This window comes from Microtus pennsylvanicus, chromosome 2, assembly GCF_037038515.1.
Source record: "Microtus pennsylvanicus isolate mMicPen1 chromosome 2, mMicPen1.hap1, whole genome shotgun sequence".
NCBI lineage: Eukaryota > Metazoa > Chordata > Mammalia > Rodentia > Cricetidae > Microtus > Microtus pennsylvanicus.
This window is the reverse complement of record NC_134580.1, coordinates 129,050,738-129,072,188: the sequence shown is the minus strand read 5'-3', so window position 1 is coordinate 129,072,188 and position 21,451 is coordinate 129,050,738. Positions and strand designations below refer to the sequence as shown.

General features: G+C 47.1%; 1 protein-coding gene across 5 annotated transcripts in view; it reads right to left on the bottom strand.

The window, feature by feature from the left end:
• Positions 1–21,451, bottom strand: part of LOC142844247 (DNA (cytosine-5)-methyltransferase 3B) — a 51,816-nt gene that overhangs the window by 7,985 nt on the left and 22,380 nt on the right. For 4 of the 5 annotated variants that reach the window (XM_075962574.1, XM_075962573.1, XM_075962575.1 and 1 more), the window contains 17 exons: positions 16,311–16,488; positions 15,584–15,645; positions 14,914–15,030; positions 12,827–12,952; positions 12,085–12,279; positions 10,494–10,652; positions 8,111–8,218; positions 7,252–7,396; positions 5,153–5,275; positions 4,972–5,016; positions 3,655–3,734; positions 3,301–3,413; positions 2,739–2,925; positions 2,371–2,455; positions 1,574–1,719; positions 1,145–1,235; positions 761–909 (listed from right to left, as the gene is read on the bottom strand). In XM_075962574.1, coding sequence (XP_075818689.1) covers positions 761–909; positions 1,145–1,235; positions 1,574–1,719; positions 2,371–2,455; positions 2,739–2,925; positions 3,301–3,413; positions 3,655–3,734; positions 4,972–5,016; positions 5,153–5,275; positions 7,252–7,396; positions 8,111–8,218; positions 10,494–10,652; positions 12,085–12,279; positions 12,827–12,952; positions 14,914–15,030; positions 15,584–15,645; positions 16,311–16,482 — 2,103 coding nt within the window. In that variant the 5' untranslated portion in view covers positions 16,483–16,488. Of the gene's footprint in view, positions 1–291; positions 502–760; positions 910–1,144; positions 1,236–1,573; positions 1,720–2,370; positions 2,456–2,738; positions 2,926–3,300; positions 3,414–3,654; positions 3,735–4,971; positions 5,017–5,152; positions 5,276–7,251; positions 7,397–8,110; positions 8,219–10,493; positions 10,653–12,084; positions 12,280–12,826; positions 12,953–14,913; positions 15,031–15,583; positions 15,646–16,310; positions 16,489–21,451 lie in introns of all 5 variants that reach the window. The other variant, XR_012909727.1, reaches the window with a different exon arrangement.

Below are 21,451 nucleotides of genomic sequence, written 5' to 3'. Positions count from 1 at the left end.
AGAGAAGGGGAGCTGCTGGAGACACCCCAAGGCCAGGTGTGACCTGGCAGGTGACAAACCTTTCCTACCTAAACAAGAGATGAGACAGACAGTTCCCGCCCAGAGGCTGCTGGAGAGAACAACACAGGAAGGAGGGTCAAGAGCTGAGGATTAGACCTGCCCACATTGCTTCATGTCAAATTTCTATTTGCAGAAGGTTGTGCAGGCAATGTATGCACACCTAAACAAGGGTCCAAGACAGCCCTATCACTTAGGGTAGATAAATTGTAAGCCAGCTGTGGTAGTGCACACCTGTAATCCCAGCTCTCTAGAGGCAGAAACAGGAAGATTAAAGAGTTCAAGAAAAGCCAATGGTAGGTGAGACCATCTTCAAACAGAAGAAGAGACCCAGCAGGATGGTTCAGCAGGAGTGAGCAGAGTTTGACTTCCAGAAGCCACATTGTGGAGAGAATGGACTCCAGAGTAATCCTCTGACCTTCACACGCAGCCTGGCAGGTGTGCCTGTGTGCACACACACAAAATAAAGCTTAAAGAGGAGCAAACCAAGAAAGGGAAAGACAAAAGCCTACTCATTTCCCCACAGCCCCGAGAGAAGGGCCACTAACAAGGATGCGGTGAGCTAAAGGGATCAGCTAAGTTGAAAGGGCCTCCTGCTGTTCATCCTCAGATCAAGCCACAGTGCCCTCCAACCAGGAAATCATTAAGCATACTTTAGATTAAGGGCTACCTTCCCTGCCTGGGCTCTCCTGGGTTTACTCACCGCTAAGAATCTGGAGATGTCTTTCTTGTCATTAACCTTCATGGCCACCACATTCTCAAACATCCAGAAGAACGGACGGTTGTCGCCCTCTTTGGGGCGTGTATAATTCAGCAAGTGGTAAAACTCAAAGAAGAGCCGGCCGGTACCCTCTGTATTGGCAAGAGCAATGGAAAACAGAGTTCAATACCAACCACAACTTTACAAGGACACGGCAGGAAAGTAAAGCCTGTACCTGCTGTGCCCTGGAATGACGAACATGATCCGGCCTAGGCTATGTACGAGCAAGGCTGATCAAACTCCCGAAAGCGCCGTTGCAGCCTATTCCAGATGAACTCCCACTGCTGAGAGTGGCTCTGAGGTCACCATCCCAGTTAATCGACTCACCATATAGGCCTTTCCTGGCAGGATTGACATTGGAGAGGTCATTGCAAGGGCTTCCACCAATCACCAAGTCAAAAGGGCCCCACTCTTCAATCTGAGGGGAAAACACAGAGGGATAGGATCTTGAGGAAAAGAACTAAAACCTTGGATTCTGTGGGAAACTTAAAAAAAATATCAATTCAAAAATCATCCTTTGTCACCCCAAAATATCTGACCCAGATACCTCAATGCTCTTGTTCTATCAGAACTAACCAATCTTGAATTATACCTCAAATTGCCCTATTTGCACTTTTTTTCTGAACTATTCACAGCTGCTCCTACCTGCACCCCTGAACCTGAGGAATGGGGACAGTATGGCATTAGACAAGGAGGGCCCAGGGTATAGAAGGATAAGGAAGATGAGATGAACTCCAGGAAAAAGGTCACCCTCACATTTTTCTTTGTGATTTTCCTGACGTCGTTCACATATTTGATTTGGCCTTCATGCTTAACAGTTCCCACGGCGATGGACTCGGCACAGACTTCGGAGGCAACATACTTTTCCACTTTGATACCCAAGTCTTTGAGCACCAAGTACCCTGTGGGAGATCAAACAGAAATAAGAGGCCAAGTGCAGAGCCGTGAGCCCCACAGTTGATTTCCTGAACCCCAACACGAATGAAGATCCCCTCACTCCATTACTGTCAGTCACTTCAAGAAATCTGTGGCCGACTCCAGAGGACATCACCGCATTGCCCATATAGGCTATGCTTTGAAAAAGGGACCAAGAACCGTACAGGAGCCACAGCAGACCTGAGAGGGCTGTGCGTGTTGACTGAATCCTGTGTGCACAAAAACTGAAAACTAGAAAGGAGCCAAGGCTAAGGGTCACTGCCTAATTATCACAACATTTGCGTGTGTAGCCAGGAAACTTCCAGATGCTTGAGCAGAGGGAAAACAAGTCAAACAAAAAACATGTTCCTTTAGAAAGGGGCCAAGGAGGGAATGTGGCAGATAGAGGAACTTGTCACCAAGCCTAATACCTGGGTAACCCACACAAGAGAGTTGTCCTGATCTCCCCATGTGTCTACGGGGCAAATGCATGCTTCCTGTCACACACGCACATAGAACAGTGTGAGAAGGTGCAAAGGCCATGGAGTGGAGCCAGAACAGGCACACGTGACATCCGGGTTACTACTGTTCTCACTGTCACGGGGCAGAGACACCTTCAGCCTCCTGCCTCAACTCACCTGTCGCAATTCCATCAAACAGGGACAGGACTCTAATGGGTCTCCTCCTGGCTGCAGGAATTGCTGGGAACACCTTGGGCGGCTCCTGCCAGATAAGCAAAGAGAGAGTAATCCCTCAGAGTGTCCAGCTTCCTCCTATGCCCAGGGGCTTTGATGGGGACTGGTAAGAATGTATCTGGCACAGGCTGGCCATTCTGTCCTCAGATAGGAGGCACAGCTGCCTCCTACAGACTCACAGGCCCAGATAGGGAGCTTGAGCGGCAACTGCCAAGGCCTCTAAGAACAGCAGACTTATGTTTTCACAGGTGAACATGATTTAGACTCCCAGGGACTGTAATGCATGAGACTGCACAGAGCCTCGGGCTTACAAATTCCTCGAGGTCAGGGTCAGTAGTGAAGAAGTCTTGCAGGCGCGTGTTCCAATCCTTCCTGCGCCTGAGGACCCCATGGCAGCGCTGTGGGAGGCACATATAGCAGCTCCAGGGTTCCTGCAGCTTGGCATCCTCAGCTGTCCCTGTACCCACCAGCACCTCCAGACACTCCACACAGAAGCACCTGTACCAGAGTATGCAGAGAGAATGGGCATCGCAGTTAACAGACATTTGTCCTGCGGGCCCAGTCAGTTCCCCAGGGCATGACCACTCCACCTGATGCTCAGCCTCCTGCCACGGCGTGTTTTGAGCTATGCGGTAACAAATCACTTCCTGAATATGGATTGCTCAAACTCCCCTCAAATCTAGACCCTTTCAACAGAAACCTCCCAGGGCTGACCTCCCAGGGACATCTGTCCTGAACCCAGCAGTAAGTATCACTGCAGTCCATACTTGTGAGAAGATCCCACAGATATTGTTTGTTTCTAGCTGCCTGCAGGAACTGTGGGGTACACCGGGGATCCGAGGCCCTCGTCCAGCCCCACGGAACGACACTCACCTGCAGCAGCTTGTGTTGCTGCACAGAAGCAGCTCGCGGCCCTCGCAGCACACGGTGCAGTAGGACTGATAGCCGTCCTCATCGTACATGTAGAAGAGCTCCAGGAAGCGGTCCTGACAGCCAGAGAGAAGCACGTGAGACCACAGACCTGACCTCAGCCAGGCCTGGCTAGCAAGCGACAGTACATGAGATTTGAGTTCCTCATGGAGGGCCTTCTCTGCTGCAGTACCTGTCCCCCAAACAGGAAGTGGGGGATGTGCCCTGGGAAACTGTTTACTAGGGCCTGGAGCAGGGACTGTGCTGGGAGCCTGGGTGAGGAAGGAAGGGGCAGGAGGAAGGGGCAGGCAGACTTACCCGGCAACCCTGACAGAGCCCACCCTCAAAGAGGGGGTGGAAGGACACAGGGTTCTTCCTACCACAGGACAAACAGCGGTCTGCGGGAAAAACGGAGTGTCAGAGTTTACGGATATCAAGGGCCTAACATCAACAGCTCAAGCCTTGAGCCTTAACAATCTAAAACTCTGCCTAACCCAGTACCAAGTCAATGACTGTTTTCTATGTTCAATCTAACTTTTACAAAATACGATCCAGGGGTTTGTCAAAAAGAATAACATCAAATACCAGAAGAACTACCTACAAAAGAAGTTAAAGTAACTGCCTTGGATATTTCTAGTTCATATACTTCGTGGACATCAAATACAGGCAGTAATGTTAACTGGAATTTGATTAGCAGATGACAGGAGGTAGAGGCAGGTGAGTTCTGAGTTCAAGACCAGCCTGGTCTACGAGATTTCTAGGTTTCAAAGCCAGAGATACCTTGTCTCAAAAATCAAAAAAAGAAAAGAAAAGAAGGAAGGAAGGAAGGAAGGAAGGAAGGAAGGAAGGAAGGAAGGAAGGAAGAAAGGAAGGAAGGAAGGAAGGAAGAAAACACTGTTTACTCGGTCTATGTACTCACAGTGTCAAGAGGACAGCCTGCAAGTCTTCTTGACCAGGTATTATAGTAGTCAGTCTTACTAAGACTTCTCAAAAGCCGGGTGGTGGTGGTGCACGCCTTTAATCCCAGCACTAGGGAGGCAGAGGCAGGTGGATCTCTGGGAGTTCGAGGCCTGCCTGATCTACAAGAGCTAGTTCCGGGACAGGCACCAAAGCTACAGAGAAACCCTGTCTCAAGCCCAATTTGGCTTTTTTGTGTGGTTTCATTAGGAACAGGAACAGGGCATTGAACAAACAAACATTTCCCAGGTCTAGGGACATAGTTTCTCACTCACTACTAAGCAACGGTCACTATGGACTAAGGAGAAGAAAGTTGGGAAGGCAAAGAGTTTCTCACACATTCAAAAACTCTATTAGGTTGGTGCTGGGCCAAAATGATTGCAAGGAAAACAAGTTACTGGGACAATGGCAAATAGCTTGGCCAAAATGATGCATCTCAGTAACCTCAGGACACTACTGTGATCTCCCTGGTCAGTAACCTCAGGACAAAGTCAGATTCAGTTAAAAATAGAAGGAAATCCTATTGCTTGGTCTAATAAATTTAGGATCACAGGGAGCAAGAGTGGTCCTAATCTAGGTCAATGCCCAGGGCTCTGGATTAAAACCATGAAGAAAATCAAAACCTGGCTAAGGCAAGCCTGGAGCACCCAAGAAGGGAGGACCGTGAGACAACAGTACCTTCTAGACTGACTTTGTTGTTGGCAACATCAGAAGCCATCCGTTCTGTGGAGGAAAGAGGAACAGGTGTGAGATGAGGTGGGGAGTCTCCTTTCCCACACAGCCATGCACCTCTGAACCCCAGAGCAGTGGTCCTGAGGACCTGCTGCTCCTGCTGCTGCACCTTCCCCCCCAAATTCACCTCGGCTCTCATCATCCTCCCCTCGGTCTTTCCCGCCATAGCTATTGGTCTTGAGGCGCTTGGGTGGGGGACAGTACTCAGCAGAGGCAGAGTCGGTGGTTGTGCGTCTTCGACTTTTGTTCTCTGGAAGGTAAGCAGACAGACTTGACCGAAGGCTAAGAGACAGGGCAGGCCTAGGATCAAGACCATGCTGTGCCTGGGATCCAGCTGCATCTAGAGCAGGGGACTGGGATGGTGTAGAGAGCCCCAGAGGGGAACCCAGAGCAGAAGCCAGTTCCAAGTTCCCCGCACAGGGAAGCAGGCCAGACTCATGCTCCTGGGGCTTCCACATCGGAGTGTGGAGGAGAATCCATCCTTCTAGAGCCAGCCCTGAGCACAGGCTGAGCACAGCTGGGGCTGAGGTCCTACAGTGACGCCCACCACAATGCCCAATGGGGGCATGGAGCTATTGGGTATTTGCATTGCCAATAGGAACGGGATTTCTCACTGAGAGTCACGTCCAAATTATCAAGGGATTCAATCAAATTGACTTAATGGAATCCACTTTAGCTAATGTTACAATTAGTTAATATGGTGATGTCTATAAACCGATATATCTTAAGACATCACTAAAAAACTGAAATCTAAATTTTTATAATAATTTTGAAAGTAGATTAATGTATAAACACTAATTTCAGTTGTTCCATAACTAGAAAATTATTAAATTGATTTTTTATTGCTGAGTTTGATAGTCCATGCCTTTAGTGACAGCATTCAGAAAGCACAGATAGGGAGTTCAGATCACCCAAATCTACATAGAAGATTCTAGAACAGTGAGGGCTATCGTCAGACCCTGTTTTAAAAATATATTTTATTTTATTTTATTTAAAAGATTTATTCATTATATACACAATATTCCTCCTGCCTGTACACCTCCATGCCAGAAGAGGGCACCAGATCTCATTACAGATGGTTGTGAGCCACCATATGGTTGCTGGGAATTGAACTCAGGACCCCTTGAAGAGCAGCCAGTGCTCTTAACCTCTGAGCCATCTCTCCAGCCCTTAAAAATATATTTTAATGTGGTTCACATTCTAGTGTTTTTGTATTGACTCATCATAATACAAATTATTAAATATGACTCCTCCAACTAAGAAAATAATTTTCTCTTCTGTGACTGGTTTTTCTGCGTAGCCCTAGCCGTCCTTGAACTAGCTGTGCAGGCTGGGTCTTGCATTCTGCCTGCCTTTGACTTCTGCGTGCTGGGATTAAAGGCATGTTCCACCATGGTCTGGCAAGGAAATAAAGTTATAAACCCAACAAAATCTATAAAGAGGTGTGATGACATGGTCACTGAGATAGTCAGTAGAGACTATAACCCTGAACAAGTCTCCATATTATTTTAAAAACACCAAAATTCAAAGAGTCTTTGATGACAGAGTGACAATTACCAGTGCTCGTACATGACATTAATGTTCAGAAACAAGAGATGGTGAGATAAACAAAACAGTGTAGAAGGCTGTGCACCCGTGGTTAGCCTGGGGTCAGTGAGGGTGGGGAGTGAGGGGGAGGCAACTTAGGTGACTTGATTCTTCTCCAGTGACCCTGTAGATAGATGCCAAGAGATTGCAAGATAGAGGGAGGAAAACAGAAGCTTCAAAGATGGTAAGTGAATACCGTGTCTCCTGGGTTCTAACTTCCTACTGCCTGAACGATGCACCTTCGACTTATTAACCACTTTTGTAGGAAAACAAAACAAAAACATTATATTAGGGGACGTTCAGGTACAACCTTGACTTTGTTCTGCAGAATCATGGGTATATTCAGGGAGATAAGAGACCTGCCAAAATGGCAGGTAGCAAAATGTATTTATTTTTTTATTTTAAGTAAGAATGGCCACAAAGGTAAAGGATAAATTTGGACATGTGGGAAAGATTAATTGCACACACCCGTGGCAACAATATGGCCAGGGAAGCCTACAAGGCAGGAGATGGCCCTCAAGTTTTCAGAGGTTTTAACAGAACTGGGGTCTACAGGGTAACAAGTAGGCCTTGCTTGCTTGGCCCAATGAGAATGAGATGAGGGCTATATCATCCGCACTGATATAGATTCACTCCTACCTGGTTGCTTGTTGTTCGGTTTGAGGCCCTCAATGCCAGTGGGCTTGAAGCCCCCATGGGCCCATTCCAGCATGGGCTTCAGCTGGTCCTCCAGTGAGTCTCCCGGGCTGCTGGGGAAGGTCTTGCCAGCTCGCACCCTGGCTCTCTGCCAAGACACAAATAAAGGCAACGTCTGTCCATGAATGGGAGTGAGCCAATGAGGTATGTGCCAGGGTGAACCCAGGGATTCCTCCTGCTGGGGCCTGCATTCCCTGAACACTGGTGTCTTTCATAGTTGGACAACTGTCTTGGGCTGCATTATGAGAAAGGGATCTGCTTTTGAGAAATAGAGACATCGTGACCGAGATATTTTCAGATCCCTAAAAAGAGATTGATTAAGCTGAGCAAGTTGGGCAGTAGTAGCACATGCCTTTAATCCCACCACTTGGGAGGCAAAGGCAGATGGATCTCTGTGATTTTGAGGTCAGCATGGTCTACAGAGAAAGTTCCATGAGTGGCTCCATAGCTACCGGGAAACCCTTTCTCAAAACTGAAAGAGGAAACTGTAGAAGCAAGGGTTGTCCCATCTCATCTCCAGTTGTCTTCTGCAGGGTACAGTCAAGCACTCAGTATGTCAGGGATCCAGAACTGGTACCTATTATTTAGGCACTTTTCGATGTGGCAACAGGGCTATTAGGGCCAGAGTGAGTGTGGTAAACCAAGAGCCTCATGATTCTCGGGGATAAAATGTCTCCAACTATAGTAAGAGAAACTGTCTCCTCTATGCTTAGAAATCCTGTTCAGAGCTTGGTAAAAAGCCCTTTTTAGTAGTATCACTATGCGACCACAGAAGCCTAGTTAGCACCCACACCCATGTTACCTCCAGAGTGTGGTATATGGCTTTCCTATAGGAAACCAGCTTATTGAAGGTGGTCAGGTTAAAGTGCTGGCTGAATAGCCCCAGGGCCATGAGTTTGTCAGCAGAGACCTAGGAGATAAAAATAAGATTACGATCAACTCACATCTGAGCCTGATGTGCACTAGCTCACCCAGAGCCAATCTGGTGATACCTGACAGATGCCAGGACTGAAATATGAAGGGCAAAGGAGAAATCACACACAGAGCAGACTTGGCAGCTGAGAAACTCCAGATGTGGATAAGAAGGATAACTGAAGCAAAATTAGATCTATCCTGTGGCCCGCCCATGTGTGCATACATTTGTGTGAACAGCGTGAACGTCCCTGAAACTGTCCCTGAAGTATCTATCTGAACATGGTCTTTACCTTTGGGTGTACGTGGTACCTGTTGACTCCCAACCAATAAGTACTACCTGTCTTGATCACGAATGGCAACCTGACTTATGCAGATAAAGAAATGTATTATGGGTGGAATTCCTAACTAGTGCAAAGATATAATAAGGTGACTCAGGCTGCTTATCACAATTCTAGGACATATGGGATGTCACAGCAAGCAGTGCTTACTTTCATGCTCTGGTGTGGCCACCATGGGTGACAAGTGCCAGATGCTCTAGCCAACGTGAGTAAAAAGTAAGGCAATGAGTGAGCTAAACAGGTTCTGGGCAGGTCTTGGCCTTTTCCCTGGACCATGGCACATTGAAACTATGTCCTATAACCCACCATCTCCATGACACCCCTTATTGCCATCTGACCCTTTCTAAAAGTGAGTAATTATGTCTCACTGACTCAAAACAACCACAATGTCCCTGTTTCTTTATGCTTCAGAGACATACACCCAAGCAACAAGTCCTACTGCTCCCTCTGCTGTTGAAGCTGACATTTGCAGGTAACCTCTCAGGTCAGATTGAATGGCCTATTATTCTTACTCACGGAAATGTTGGATCCACTTCAGGAAAACAGTCAGAGAATCCCAACTGGTAGGGAAGAAAATATTAAATGCAACAAAGTCCTAAATGCCACCTCGCTCACCTGCGTGCTGTACCTCAGGAACTCCTTCCTGGGCATCAGCCTAACACTACCAGGAAATCACAAAATCTTTGCAGAGGGCTGGTTAAGGGTTCCTCCTCTAGAGTACTTGGTTAGATTCCCAGCACCCAGATGGTAGCTCATGACTGTCATTAAGCCCAGAGACAAGAACCACAGGATACTGATCTGAGGCCCTTCCTCCGGTCTCCCATGATGTACAGAAATAAACGCTGGGAAATACCTATACTGATGAAAAAATTTTTTTTTCTTGAGACATAGTTTCTCTGTGTAACATCTCTCGCTGTCCTGGAACTAGCTCTGTAGACCATGCTGGCCTTGAACTCACAGAGTTCCACCTGCCTCTGCCTCCTGAGTGCTGGGATTAAAGGTATATACCACCACTGCAGGGCTGATTTTATATATTTGGTGTTTTTGTTTTTTCAAGACAGGGTTTCAGTGTGTAGCCCTGGTTGTCCTGGAACTCCCTCTGTGGACTAGGCTGGCCTCAAACTCATAGAAATCTGCTTGCCTCCCAAATGCTGGTATTAGAAGCATACGCCAGGGCTGGAGAGATGGCTCAGAGGGTAAGAGCACTGACTGCTCTTCCAGAGGTCCCGAGTTCAATTCCCAGCAACCACATGGTGGCTCACAACCATCTGTAATGAGACCTGGTGCCTTCCTTACCAGCAGTACATTGTATGCTTAATAAATAAATAAATCTTTAAAAAAAAAAAAGGAAGCATACGCCACTACCATCTTTGATGAAATATTTTAAAGTAGATCTTATGTGTTTAACAGGTAATATTCAAATAAGGGCTGATGGGATGAAGAACCTACCTAGCTAATACAGTTTTGTTTTTAATGAGACAGAGTTTCTTTATGCAGCCTCTCTGTCTGTTTCACAATACCTGTTGGGGGGGGTGCCCACTGAAGGCAAAGCATGGAATTTGACCTGGCACTTGAGTGCCATGCAACTGTGGGCACCCTGATGTAAATGCTGCTTCCCTACTTTCCAGGTAGACAGGCTGCACACATCTTGAGTCCCAGATCTCAGGAGGCAGAGCTAGGAATATCTGAGTTCAAAGCCAGCCTATTATATATACTGAGTCATAAACCAGAGAGTTACAATGAGACCCTGTCACTAAGCATAAGAATGAAGAAGTTTATGGCCACTCCAGACATGTAACACAAGAAGTGTTTTTCTTAACTCCAGTCCCAGTGCCAAACTTACTGCATCTATAAACAGAATGTTGACTTCAAAGCCACCCCAAGAGAAGCAAGGCCTCTGGTAGGAAGAGCCCACCTTGCCACAGGACTCACCTCTGAAAACTTGCCGTCACCAAACCACTGTACCCATCGCATGCCGGGCATGGCTTGGCGCTTAGAGGTGGCTTTCCAGGACACCACCATGGCAGGCCACCAGGAGAATCCCTTGATTTTTCCCCACACAAGGTCACCAATTCCAAACTCCTTGTCATCCTGGAAGAAGAACCAACAGGAAGAACTGTAGTCACCAAGGCAGGTGAACCCTGACCAAGGGCAAGAAAAAAAGGCTGGTCATAAAATGATGCATGCAATTGCTCAGTGGTGTACAAAAAGGGGCCCAGGAAAAATAAATGTTTTTATGGACTTTTTTTTACTTTTAGTTGGTATGGTTGTGTCCATATCTGATTGTATGTGTGCAACACACATGTCCCTATCTCAGGGATTGAACTCAGTTGATGCTTGGTACCAAGTGTCTTTCTTATACCACGTTTTTATGCCACTGAGCTAGGTCACTAAAAATATATAGAAGCCCATGGCAGGGCTGGAGAGATGGCTCAGTAGTTAAGAGCACTGGCTGTTCTTCCAGAGGTCCTGAGTTCAATTCCCAGCACCCACATGGTGGCTCACAACCATCTGTAATGAGATCTGATGCCCTCTTCTGGCGTGTGGGCATACATGGAGGCAGAACGTTGTATACATAATAAATAAACGAATCTTTAAAAAAAAAAACACCATGGCCATCCTTGATTACATGTCCCTTAGCTAACTATAACTCCGCTTCACAAAAACCAATACAGGACATCAGTAGGTATTATGAAGCAATACAAAATTTGACATTGTCTAGATGCATATGCACACACAGAGGAAGACTACCTGGTGATATAGATCAACAGTCTAAACTGGTTTAAAATGTCCCAGGCCATAAATACTGTCCACAAATAAAGTCCACATAGTGACTATTCAGATGCCGGTGGGGATGAAAGAAAAGGCCATATTGTATTTGGAAAGTCTTTGGATTATAACTCTAGTAAAATTAACAGAAATTCATGTAGCATATTCTTATATTCCCAGCATTCGGTAAAACAAAGATTTGGTTATACAAAATCTTTTTTTTGAGACAGTGGCTCACTATATAGCCCTGGCATGAAACTTCTATGTAGATCAGACTTGCCTCTGCCTCATGGGTTTTATGTGTATGCTATGACACAATCTTACACAATCTTTTAAACATAAATAAAATACTAGGCAGTGCTTCCAGCACCTGGAAGGCAGATGAGGAGGATCTCCGTGCATTTGAGGCCAGCCTGGAACAAAAGTAAATCCCAAGGCAGCCAGGGCTGTTACAGAGGAACCACCTTGAAAAACTAAAGTCGAGGGGTAGGGGGGCATTGAGTCACTAATTCTTTTTTTTTTTTTTTTTTTGGTTTTTCGAGACAGGGTTTCTCTGTGGTTTTGGAGCCTGTCCTGGAACTAGCTCTTGTAGACCAGGCTGGTCTCGAACTCACAGAGATCCGCCTGCCTCTGCCTCCCAGTGCTGGGATTAAAGGCGTGTGCCGCCACCGCCTGGCGAGTCACTGATTCTTAAAGTTTTCTTTCCCCTGTACTTTGGGGATCTTGTGCACCTGGGTTCCCTTCTCAGTGGTACCTGATACTCAGTGCTGTCTCCATCTTTGCCTTCTGCCTCCAGCTGTGTAGTGTCCATGCTCTCCCGATCGATGTCCTGGGTCAAGTCAATTGATGGGATACTGCTGTTCTGAGATATCCCTTCTTCTACGAAGGAAGGGCTGGCAGGGGACGACCATGGCGTGCTTGCTGTGGATGATGCCCGACGCCTCCGAGACTATAGGTAGAAGGACGAGATTGAGACCCATTGGCAAAGCAGAAGAGGGTACATAAACAGTACCCAACAGGTTCCCTGAGAATTGAGCATGAAAGAACAAACCAGCTCCCCAGAAGACAGGGTTACAGGGACAGGGACTGGCAGTCACTCGACCCCCAGGTAGGAGACAGAATAAACAGTATGAGTGTGATGATAGGCAAGGACCAGAGAGGCTCTGGAAGCTGAGCTCAGAGAGGATGGAGTCTCTGCATAACTGGCTCCTGTGCATCTGGAAACACGTGGAATGTTCTGAACCTGCTGGGGTTGCCTCAAGACAGCAGGAAAAGACATAAGAGACATGCAAGGAAGACACCAGTGGCTTTGAGCTGAGCTCCAAGGTGGGTCAGAGACCTCTTGCCCCCTCAAAGTAATTCCAAGTATGATGAGTCAGGAAAGAAAGAAGCCAGAGCCTGCAAGGCAGGAGCATGAAGAAAGCATAGGTTACATTCCACACAGTCAGTGCTATGCAGTGAGTGAAGCAGATCTTGCAATCAGAAATAGGACCAACCCTGGTAGCTGGGAACTCCACGGGGTATTCCTGCACATGGTGTCGGCCCTGGCGGCCTCGGGTGATTCTGGGGGAGGCTCTTTGCCTCCCTAGCCTGGAGGTACTGTTGTTATTTCGGGTTCGCATCTGAAAGTAAGAAAGGATAAACACTGGACTTTAGGTGAAGGGACGCAGGGGAACCAATGAAGGCTCCCAATTTTCCTTAAGACAGCCTCAAGTTGACCTGAAGTGAAGAAGACAATTGGATATAAACATGAGTCCCATGTCACAGCAGATTTGACTACTGGCAGCAGCACATAGAGACTAAGCAGTTGTTTGCCTTAAACAGTATTTCTCAACTTTTCTACTATAATTCATATTGTGACCCCCAGTCATAAAAATATTCCGTTGCTACTTCATAATTAATTTTGAAGGAGTTGAGTAGTAACATAAATATCTGGTATGCAGGGTTATCTAATGTGTGACCCGTGTGGAAGACTCATTCGACCTCCAAAGGGTCACACCCACATTAAGCCAAGCATTATTTCAAAAGGCTCAAGCCTCAAAATGCTGGCTTATTTAGGAAAGCATTGGGGATGGGGCACACATCAGAAAAGCTCAGTTTTCTCAGAGTAGTGTGAACCTGCCTGTGGCCACCATTTATTCAAATTCTATACAACAGTTGATGGTTAGTGTGGCATCGTCTGCCTGTAATCCCACCATTTAAGAGCATGTCACAGGGGGCTGGAGAGATGGCTCAAAGGCTAAGAGGTCCGACTGCTCTTCAGAGGACCCGGTTCAATCCCCACTACCCATGTGGCAGCTTATAACTGTCTATAACTCCAGTTCCTGGGAACCCAACACCCTCAGACACAGGCAAAACACCAATGCGCATAAAAAATTAAGAAAAAAAGACTGACGTAGGAGAGCCAAGTTCAAAAACAAGAGTTGAAGTAACTGGAATTCTATGTGTACAATGAGGGGAATACAAACTCATAGAAGGTGATATTACAGTAGCAGCCTTTTCAACAACTCTTTGCCTGTTTTTTGTTCTGACTGGTATATGTTTCTTCTGTTTCGTTTTGTTTGAGATGGTATTATTTATTCCTCTCTGGTCAAGGGTGGATTAGAACTCACTGCATATACCAGCCTATTCAATGTTTTCTTGAGCCTGGGCAAACACTCATAGAAGACAATGACTCACAGAAGCAACAGGCAACTGAGTCACCACCCAGACAACTACAAATCCATCACATGCGTTAGTCATGAGAAAGAAATGGCATAATGAACAAGTAAGAAACCAGCAATGTCTGAGGCTGACAGATGTGTTCCAAAGTTTAGATCATTGGAGGGTTGTGAATATAGCTAAACCACTAGAATATAGCTTATTTTGTATAAGCTCTGGGTTTAAGCTGCAGCTGCAACCAGGTGTGAGGTGCATGTCTGCAATGCATCACAAGAGAGGCAGGTCAACCATGACCTGAAGACTGATCATGCCTCCAGCTCCCAGGCACCAGGGTTGCAGGAGTTCCACACACCTAAGCAACGTCTCATCTCCTGGCATCAGCAGGGATCTGCATTTAGACATGATCACAGAGTGAGGGTGAGATACAGCCTGTTGTTGCATTGGTGACATTAATTCACTACCCTGGAGATTTAGTGGGGAAAGCAAATGATTGCAAAGGCCTCCTCAATGGGATGGTAGTCAGAAAATGTTGAAGATAACCAAAAGTTAAGTGGCTTAGTTCATCAAGCATTTGGTGACATGTTCAGTGTGTTCATTGGACACTCATCTGCTCTCCACTCTGTCAAATCTTGAGGTTCAGGTTATGATCTAAATTATCCTGCTGTGGCTGGGGGACATCAAAACTTAACTAAGGGGTTCAGTGGATTAGGGAACTTGCCAAAGCCTGCTGCTCCTTGAGTTTGGTCCCTGGAATCTCCAGCTGGAAGTATAACTATTCTCATGTGTTGTCACTGGCCTACAAACATCCAACACACATAAAATCAAATGTGTCCAAAAATTTGTTTAAATAATTGTCTAAGCCTTATTTTGATGCAGGCCCAGGAAAGGTAGGAGGTGCCTGAGTTCGGCAGATGGCACTTACAGCTGGGTTTTCAGAGGGTGACCTGGTCTCCTTGGTCTCACGTGTGAGCTTTGGCATCAGTAGAATATCATCACCATCCCCATCCTCTGCCTCACCATCTCCATTTCCTGTCAGGTCCTATGTTAAAGGAAAGAGGATGATATAAGGGAAGCAATGGTACAGAAGCATCATTCCCTTGACATTATCCTACGAGTACCCAAAATACATAAATACATCCTATATTCACCTGGGGTTTTTTTTTCCCTATTTAAAATTTCACACCTGCTAATCACATGATCGTTCACAAATTCAAACTGGGTTGAGAAGAGAAATCCCAGATCACCAGCAAGTTAAGGAAGTGACTCTAACGCAGAATGCTGCCTGCCAGGCACCCAATCAACTTAGTCACAACACAAGTGACAGGACAGGAGACGTGTGGGTTAAGGCCACCAGAAACTGTCTCAGACAGACAACCAAACACCAAACATACCATGGCCAAGGTGATCCCGTTCCAGAATGAGTCGAGTTTTGTTTTAATAGCATACTGATGACAGATAGGGAGACATAATTTCAAATATACAGGAAGGAAGGAATAAAAGACTTTCCGGTGCAGCAAAGAATTTCATTTGTCTGGTTTCTCAGGCAATCTAAACTGAAAGGTGCAAAACCACATGCTGAGAAGAGGTGGTACCTGAGTGTAACTCAGCAGGCCGGAGACCTCCCTCTTTGACAGCCTTGATCTTGATCTGCGGCCTGCAAGGAAGAGTTGGGAGTCCACATTTGGGAAGTTGGACAGTGATCACCAGCCTGGAGAGTTTTATTTTAATAGCATACTGATGACAGATAGGGAGACATAATTTCAAATATACAGGAAGGATATTTGGATATGCTGGAGAGTGGCCTTGCTAAAATGTATCCTTAACATTCTGTCTTGGGCCAACCCCAAGCCAGTCATTTTAGGAAACCAGTGTCCCTCATCAGCTCCATGAGCTCACAGGGAAAAAGAACAGAGGGCCTGGCTTCTGCCTTCCTCTCCACAAAATAAGCATTAATATCTAAGGAGGAAGAGAAGCCCATTCCTTCCAAGTCCATGACATGTAACTGGCTGACAGGCTACATTTCCAACTTTCCCATGGCCAAACAGCTCTTGGGATAAACAGGGAAACAGGCCACTTTTAGCCGTTTCAGAATGTCCTAATGGACACTGTAGAGGTCAAGGACAAGAAGGGACAATACAGGGTACTCCAAACCAGTAGTAGTGGAGGTCTTTCAGGTAGTCTGGGAGCTTCTAAGAGGAAGAGGCAAAGCGGCAGCATCTCCCGATCATGATGAAGCCCGTATCAACAGAAGATAACCAATAAGCCAGTCTCTGCTGAGACCAATCACGGAGCCTGCAGTGTCAGAGCTATGATGCTCACCTCTGCTCTCCAGTGTGCTGTCAGCCTCTGTGCAGATTGCCTCCAAGACTGGGGGTGAGGGAGCATCCTTAGTGTCTGAGGAATGGTCACTACAGTTCCCATTGACAACGACACATTCCTCACCCCCACTGGCACCCTCTTCTTCATTCAGATGTCTGCTGTCTCCCTTCATTGTTTCCTGGGAGAAAAGATCCGGATAAGTAGGAGAAACGGGGGCATGAAGGGGCTGCATATTTTATATCACAGATTCTCTACTCTCAGCCCAAGAGACCCCAGGACATATTCTGAGGCTGATATCCTGTCCATATTCCCAGACGCCTCCTAATTAGGAGGCTCACCAAATTTGGAGGCTCAGGACCTGGTTCAATGTAGCTGGCTAGGTGGGCTCAAAGTCCCAAGACAGAAGAGGAGGGTGGGGTCTGAGACTAGGGCTGCATTACAATTGGCCAGTACTTCAAACAATGCCATTTAGGGCATGCTTATCTGGGCCCCCTGGAACCAACCTAAGATCTCTTCTTCCTGGCCTCTTTTCCCTGACCAGCCTCTGCAGAGCCTTGAGAAGCCAGCTCACTCTTTTCCATCATGACCCCTTTGTTTGGGTCTCTAGGTCTCCTTTCCCCTTGCCCCTCCTCTCAGATAGGCTTCTCAGCAGCACAAGACCCACCCCAGCCCATCCTCTGGGGCCCATTGGTCAGTGGACCTGTCACTCATTGCCTCCCTCATCAGCTGGGGTGAACCTCAAGTTCTGAAGGGAAGGAAGAATGTAGGAAAAGCAGTGGCCAAAGGCTGTGGCAGTCACCAGGATTGACAGATCTTACTTGTTGTGGCCCAGGACTTGGTCTTCCTATTGCTGTCTCTCTAGTAATCCAGCTAAGACTGTGAGAACCAGGTCCTCAAAGATGAATCCGTAAGCCTGTGTGACCCTTGCCCTGACTCACACAACACTATGAGCACCAATTAGGCATATGTACATGTAAGAATCTGGACCTGTGCGGGTAACCTGTACACGCTTTCAATCAACACTCAGGAGAGGAAGAGGCAGATGATCTCCAGGACACACGGGGCTACATTGTAAGATCCTGTCTCAAACCTCAAACAACCCCCCCCACACACACACACAAAACCAGAAACTGTACCTTTCTAACAGACAACTGTGTGCCCATTCTGGTGCCCCTGGAAAGAACCCGAGGTCAACACGAAAAGCCGCCTCAGAAGACAAAGGATGCTGAGAATGTGGTGCTTGCCTGGCATTTCAGGACCAGAGTTAGAAGACCAGCACTGCAAAAATTATGAAAGGTAAAATATGGCCCTGACTCTAAAAATGAAATAAGGGCCACGCACACAGGAAACAAGGATCTCTCTCTGTGAGTTCAAGGTCAACCTGGTCTGTAGAGTGAGTTCTTAGAGAATTTACCACCATGAGAAAATTAAAGATATCCATAGTTGCTCACATTCGTAATACAAAAATTTGGTAAACTAAGAAACATAGCCTCAAAAGTCAAAGCCAAAGGGCTACACAGATAAGCCCTGCCTTGAAAAATAAAAAGGGGGGGGGAGGGGGGCTGGAGAGATGGCTCAGAGGTTAAGAGCACTGCCTGCTCTGCCAGAGGTCCTGAGTTCAATTCCCAGCAACCACATGGTGGCTCATAACCACCTGCAATAAAATCTGGTGCCAACTTCTGGCCTCTGGGGACACATGCAGGCAGAACATTGTAAAAGGGGGGGGGGGGGAGAAGATAAACAAAAACCAGACTGGACCACATAGTGAAACCTACTTAAACTAAAATCCCAGCCGGGCGATGGTGGCGCACGCCTTTAATCCCAGCACTCGGGAGGCAGAGGCAGGCGATCTCTGTGAGTTCGAGACCAGCCTGGTCTACAGAGCTAGTTCCAGGACAGGGTCCAAAGCTACAGAGAAACCCTGTCTCGAAAAAACAAAAAAAAAAAAACAAAAAAAACCTAAAATCCCATAACTGAGAATGCAAAAGCAGGCAGATTCCTATGAATCTGAGACCAGTCTAGTCTACATAGCAAGTTCCAGGACAGCCAGGCCTACATCATGGGACCCTGATAAATAATTAAAAGAGATGGAGAGATAGCTCAGTGGTTAAGAGCACTGGCTTCCCACTTTTTCTTCCAGAGCACTAGGATCAATTCCCAGCACCCACATGGTGGCACACAATCTTCTGTAACCACAGTTCCAGGGGAGGCACTGTGCAGACATCTATGCAGGCAAAACACCCACCAACCAAAATAAATAAATCTTTTTAAATAATAAAATTATGTGAATCAAATATAGACAAAAAAGCTTTTTATCCCCCCAGGAAATGAACGTTAAGTTTACTTTTTCATTCTGTCAGAGACAGATTCTACTGTATCCAAGAATCCTTAAGACAGTGCAAGCTGGCTTTGAACCCACAGCAGTTGGCCTCAGAAGTACTGAGATTGGAGGCGTGAACTATGCCTGGCTTGCTCCTTCAGCTGGTGTGCATCCACCCTTTTGATACTGAAATATGTTAACTACAAATCTCAGGCATGAGAACTGAATATATCAAGTCTATACACACACACACGTTACTGTTTGGTTTTTTAGTTTTGTTTTTTATTTTGTTTCTTTGTAGTCCTGATTGCCCTCCCGAGTGCTATGCTAGATCAGAATTAAAGGCATGCACACTGTCGTAAGTTTCTACCTTTGAACTGATTTCAGTTATCCACGGGCATCAGGTTGCATCATGCCTGGAATCTCATCCCGTGTTCACGTTGTACAGCCCAAGGAAGTCACTCACCACATACCCTGTGTGCAGGAACTCTATCTGGTTTCAGGTCTCTTCCTTGCTCAACACTCACCATGAAAAGCTATCGACCAGGCGAACCTTCTAGAAGCAGCACCTAGTGCCAGTGCCAGAGTACATGATAGGCTTCTTACCCACCAGGGGGCGCTGTGTAGCTCAGGATGAACAGGCCCCATGTTGCTTGCCCAAGGGTATATTTGCAATTTATTCAAGGGAGCCCATACTGCCTCCTTTATACTTGCCCAAGCATGAGCTCTCCCCAAACGGGGTATGTGGACCTCATTACAACTGCAGGCCAGAGCCAGAGCCAGAGCCAACCTTGGACTTGATAATGCAGGCTTTAGCTACAATCTCAGTCTCAGGCTAAACCTAACTAACCTGCTCCACCAGGGTTTTAAACTTTATCAAGATCCTTGGCTGATTAGTCTGCACATTAAAGATTCACTGTTCTTACACAGACAAACAGAAAACGAGCTTCCTTCACCTTCACCCGCGCTCCACAGTGCTTGGACTTCTTTCACAACTCAAGGACTGTCTTCTGATCCCCAGGCTAGGGGAAGTGTCTGATCCAGTCCCATTAGCGACGCACCATGGCTTGGTAGAACAAAACGGCTAACTGAGGCCAGTTCCTGAGGCCAGAAGGGCAGACTTTAAGGAAGGCTGCTGGAATGTGTTCAGAATAAGCATTTCCCCGCAGACCATATCAGCGTCACTAAGCAATCTGAGTGGCCTGCTCTGAGTGGGAGACTGAACCCTAGTGGGGCACTTGAGGGTCCAGGCCCTCAAGACACTGCGAGGGGGAGCCATACAGTCAAGAGCTGGTGTGGGGTTGGAGCCCTAAAGCAAGGGCATGCATGACCTCCTGCAGGGTGGGCGGTGGGTTTTCTCACACAGCCTTGGACTTCAGTCCCTCAGACAGGCCCTAACTGGGTCACCAGAAGCCAGACAGGACTGGTGCCCTCTTCCTACACAGGTCCAAGCGGACCTGCTGCCCAGAGCGGACAATGATTAACTACCTCAGACCTTCCCCCAGGGCATTAGCAATGCCTAGTAGGCTAATGTCTGATAGGTGGGCGGCATCCCTTCCCACAAGCACACCAGTATCCCACAGAACTCCTGCCTGGTCCCACAGGCAGGGCCTGGCAAGGAGCCCTGTTATTCCTGCCCATTACCTGGGTGCCCTGTACAGGATGAACTGTCCCCCTACACACTGGGGCTGGCCATTACTCCTGTTAAAAGCACTTCTCTGGCAGAGAGGCTTGGGTTGCCCTGCAAGGTGGCTTACAACTGCTGCAACTCCAGTCACATGGGCCTGCCTGCCTGCCTGCCTCTTCTAGTCCCCTCAAAGACCATACCGTGCTACATTCAGGCCTACAAGTTACACCCTCCCTACAAAACAAATGGGGAGGGTGCTATCAGACTGGATATATAACTTAGGTAAAGAGAACTCTCTTGCCTAGCATTCATAGAGCCTGGCACCTCCAAAAGTCAGTTCACCCTCAGGGATTGATATATGCCAGATAACAAATCTCTTCCCAGGTACCTCATTTTGGCTTCTGGCAGCTCAAAGCTAGCGTTTCCTGAGTAATATGGCCCCTATCACAAGCCAATCGCCTTTATCTACTGATTTTCCAGTAGGGTTGCTAAACTGGCTTTCTTCCCAGGGGAGGTCCTAACAGGTCACCACACTGTCTTGTCAAACTGAACACAGGTAGCATTCTCGGGTCTTTGCTGTATGTAGCCCGAACACAGCACATAAGGTTGGCATCTCCCACTGCCAACCATGCAGGAGAAATTAGGATGTCAAAAGTAACCCTGCCAATTCGAATGCCCAGGCAATCTAGGGCACATACATGCCTTACTGGTATTTCTGGAGACAAGCAGACAGACCCCTTATGTGCTATTAAGGATGCTTGGAGCATGATCTAGCATTGTGTTTACTTTCCCTAACCTTGGGAGCAAAGGTAATCTGACTGTTCCCCAGAGACGGGGTCCAGCAGATGACTCAGGGGTGGGCAGCAGTGCAGGAACCAGGTCAGAGGAGATCAAATGTGATGTGGCAGACAAGAGGGGGAAATGACACCCCCAATTAGACTCAAAGAAGGCCCAAGAGCTCCTACCAACCACAGGAATGAATTTGATGTCATCCTCCAGGCCAGCCAGCAAGGCAGCTACTTCATAGCATCTTGTAATATTAATGGCATTCAATGTGTCCCTGACAGGGAGGGTGCCAAGGGAAAGTGGAAGTCTGTCTCACCTACAGCTGCAGGACAAAACAAAGGAAAGAGGCAGAGGGTGGAAGAGTCTCACCTGCCCCAAGGACCCTGACAATCCACAGCCTTCCTGAGT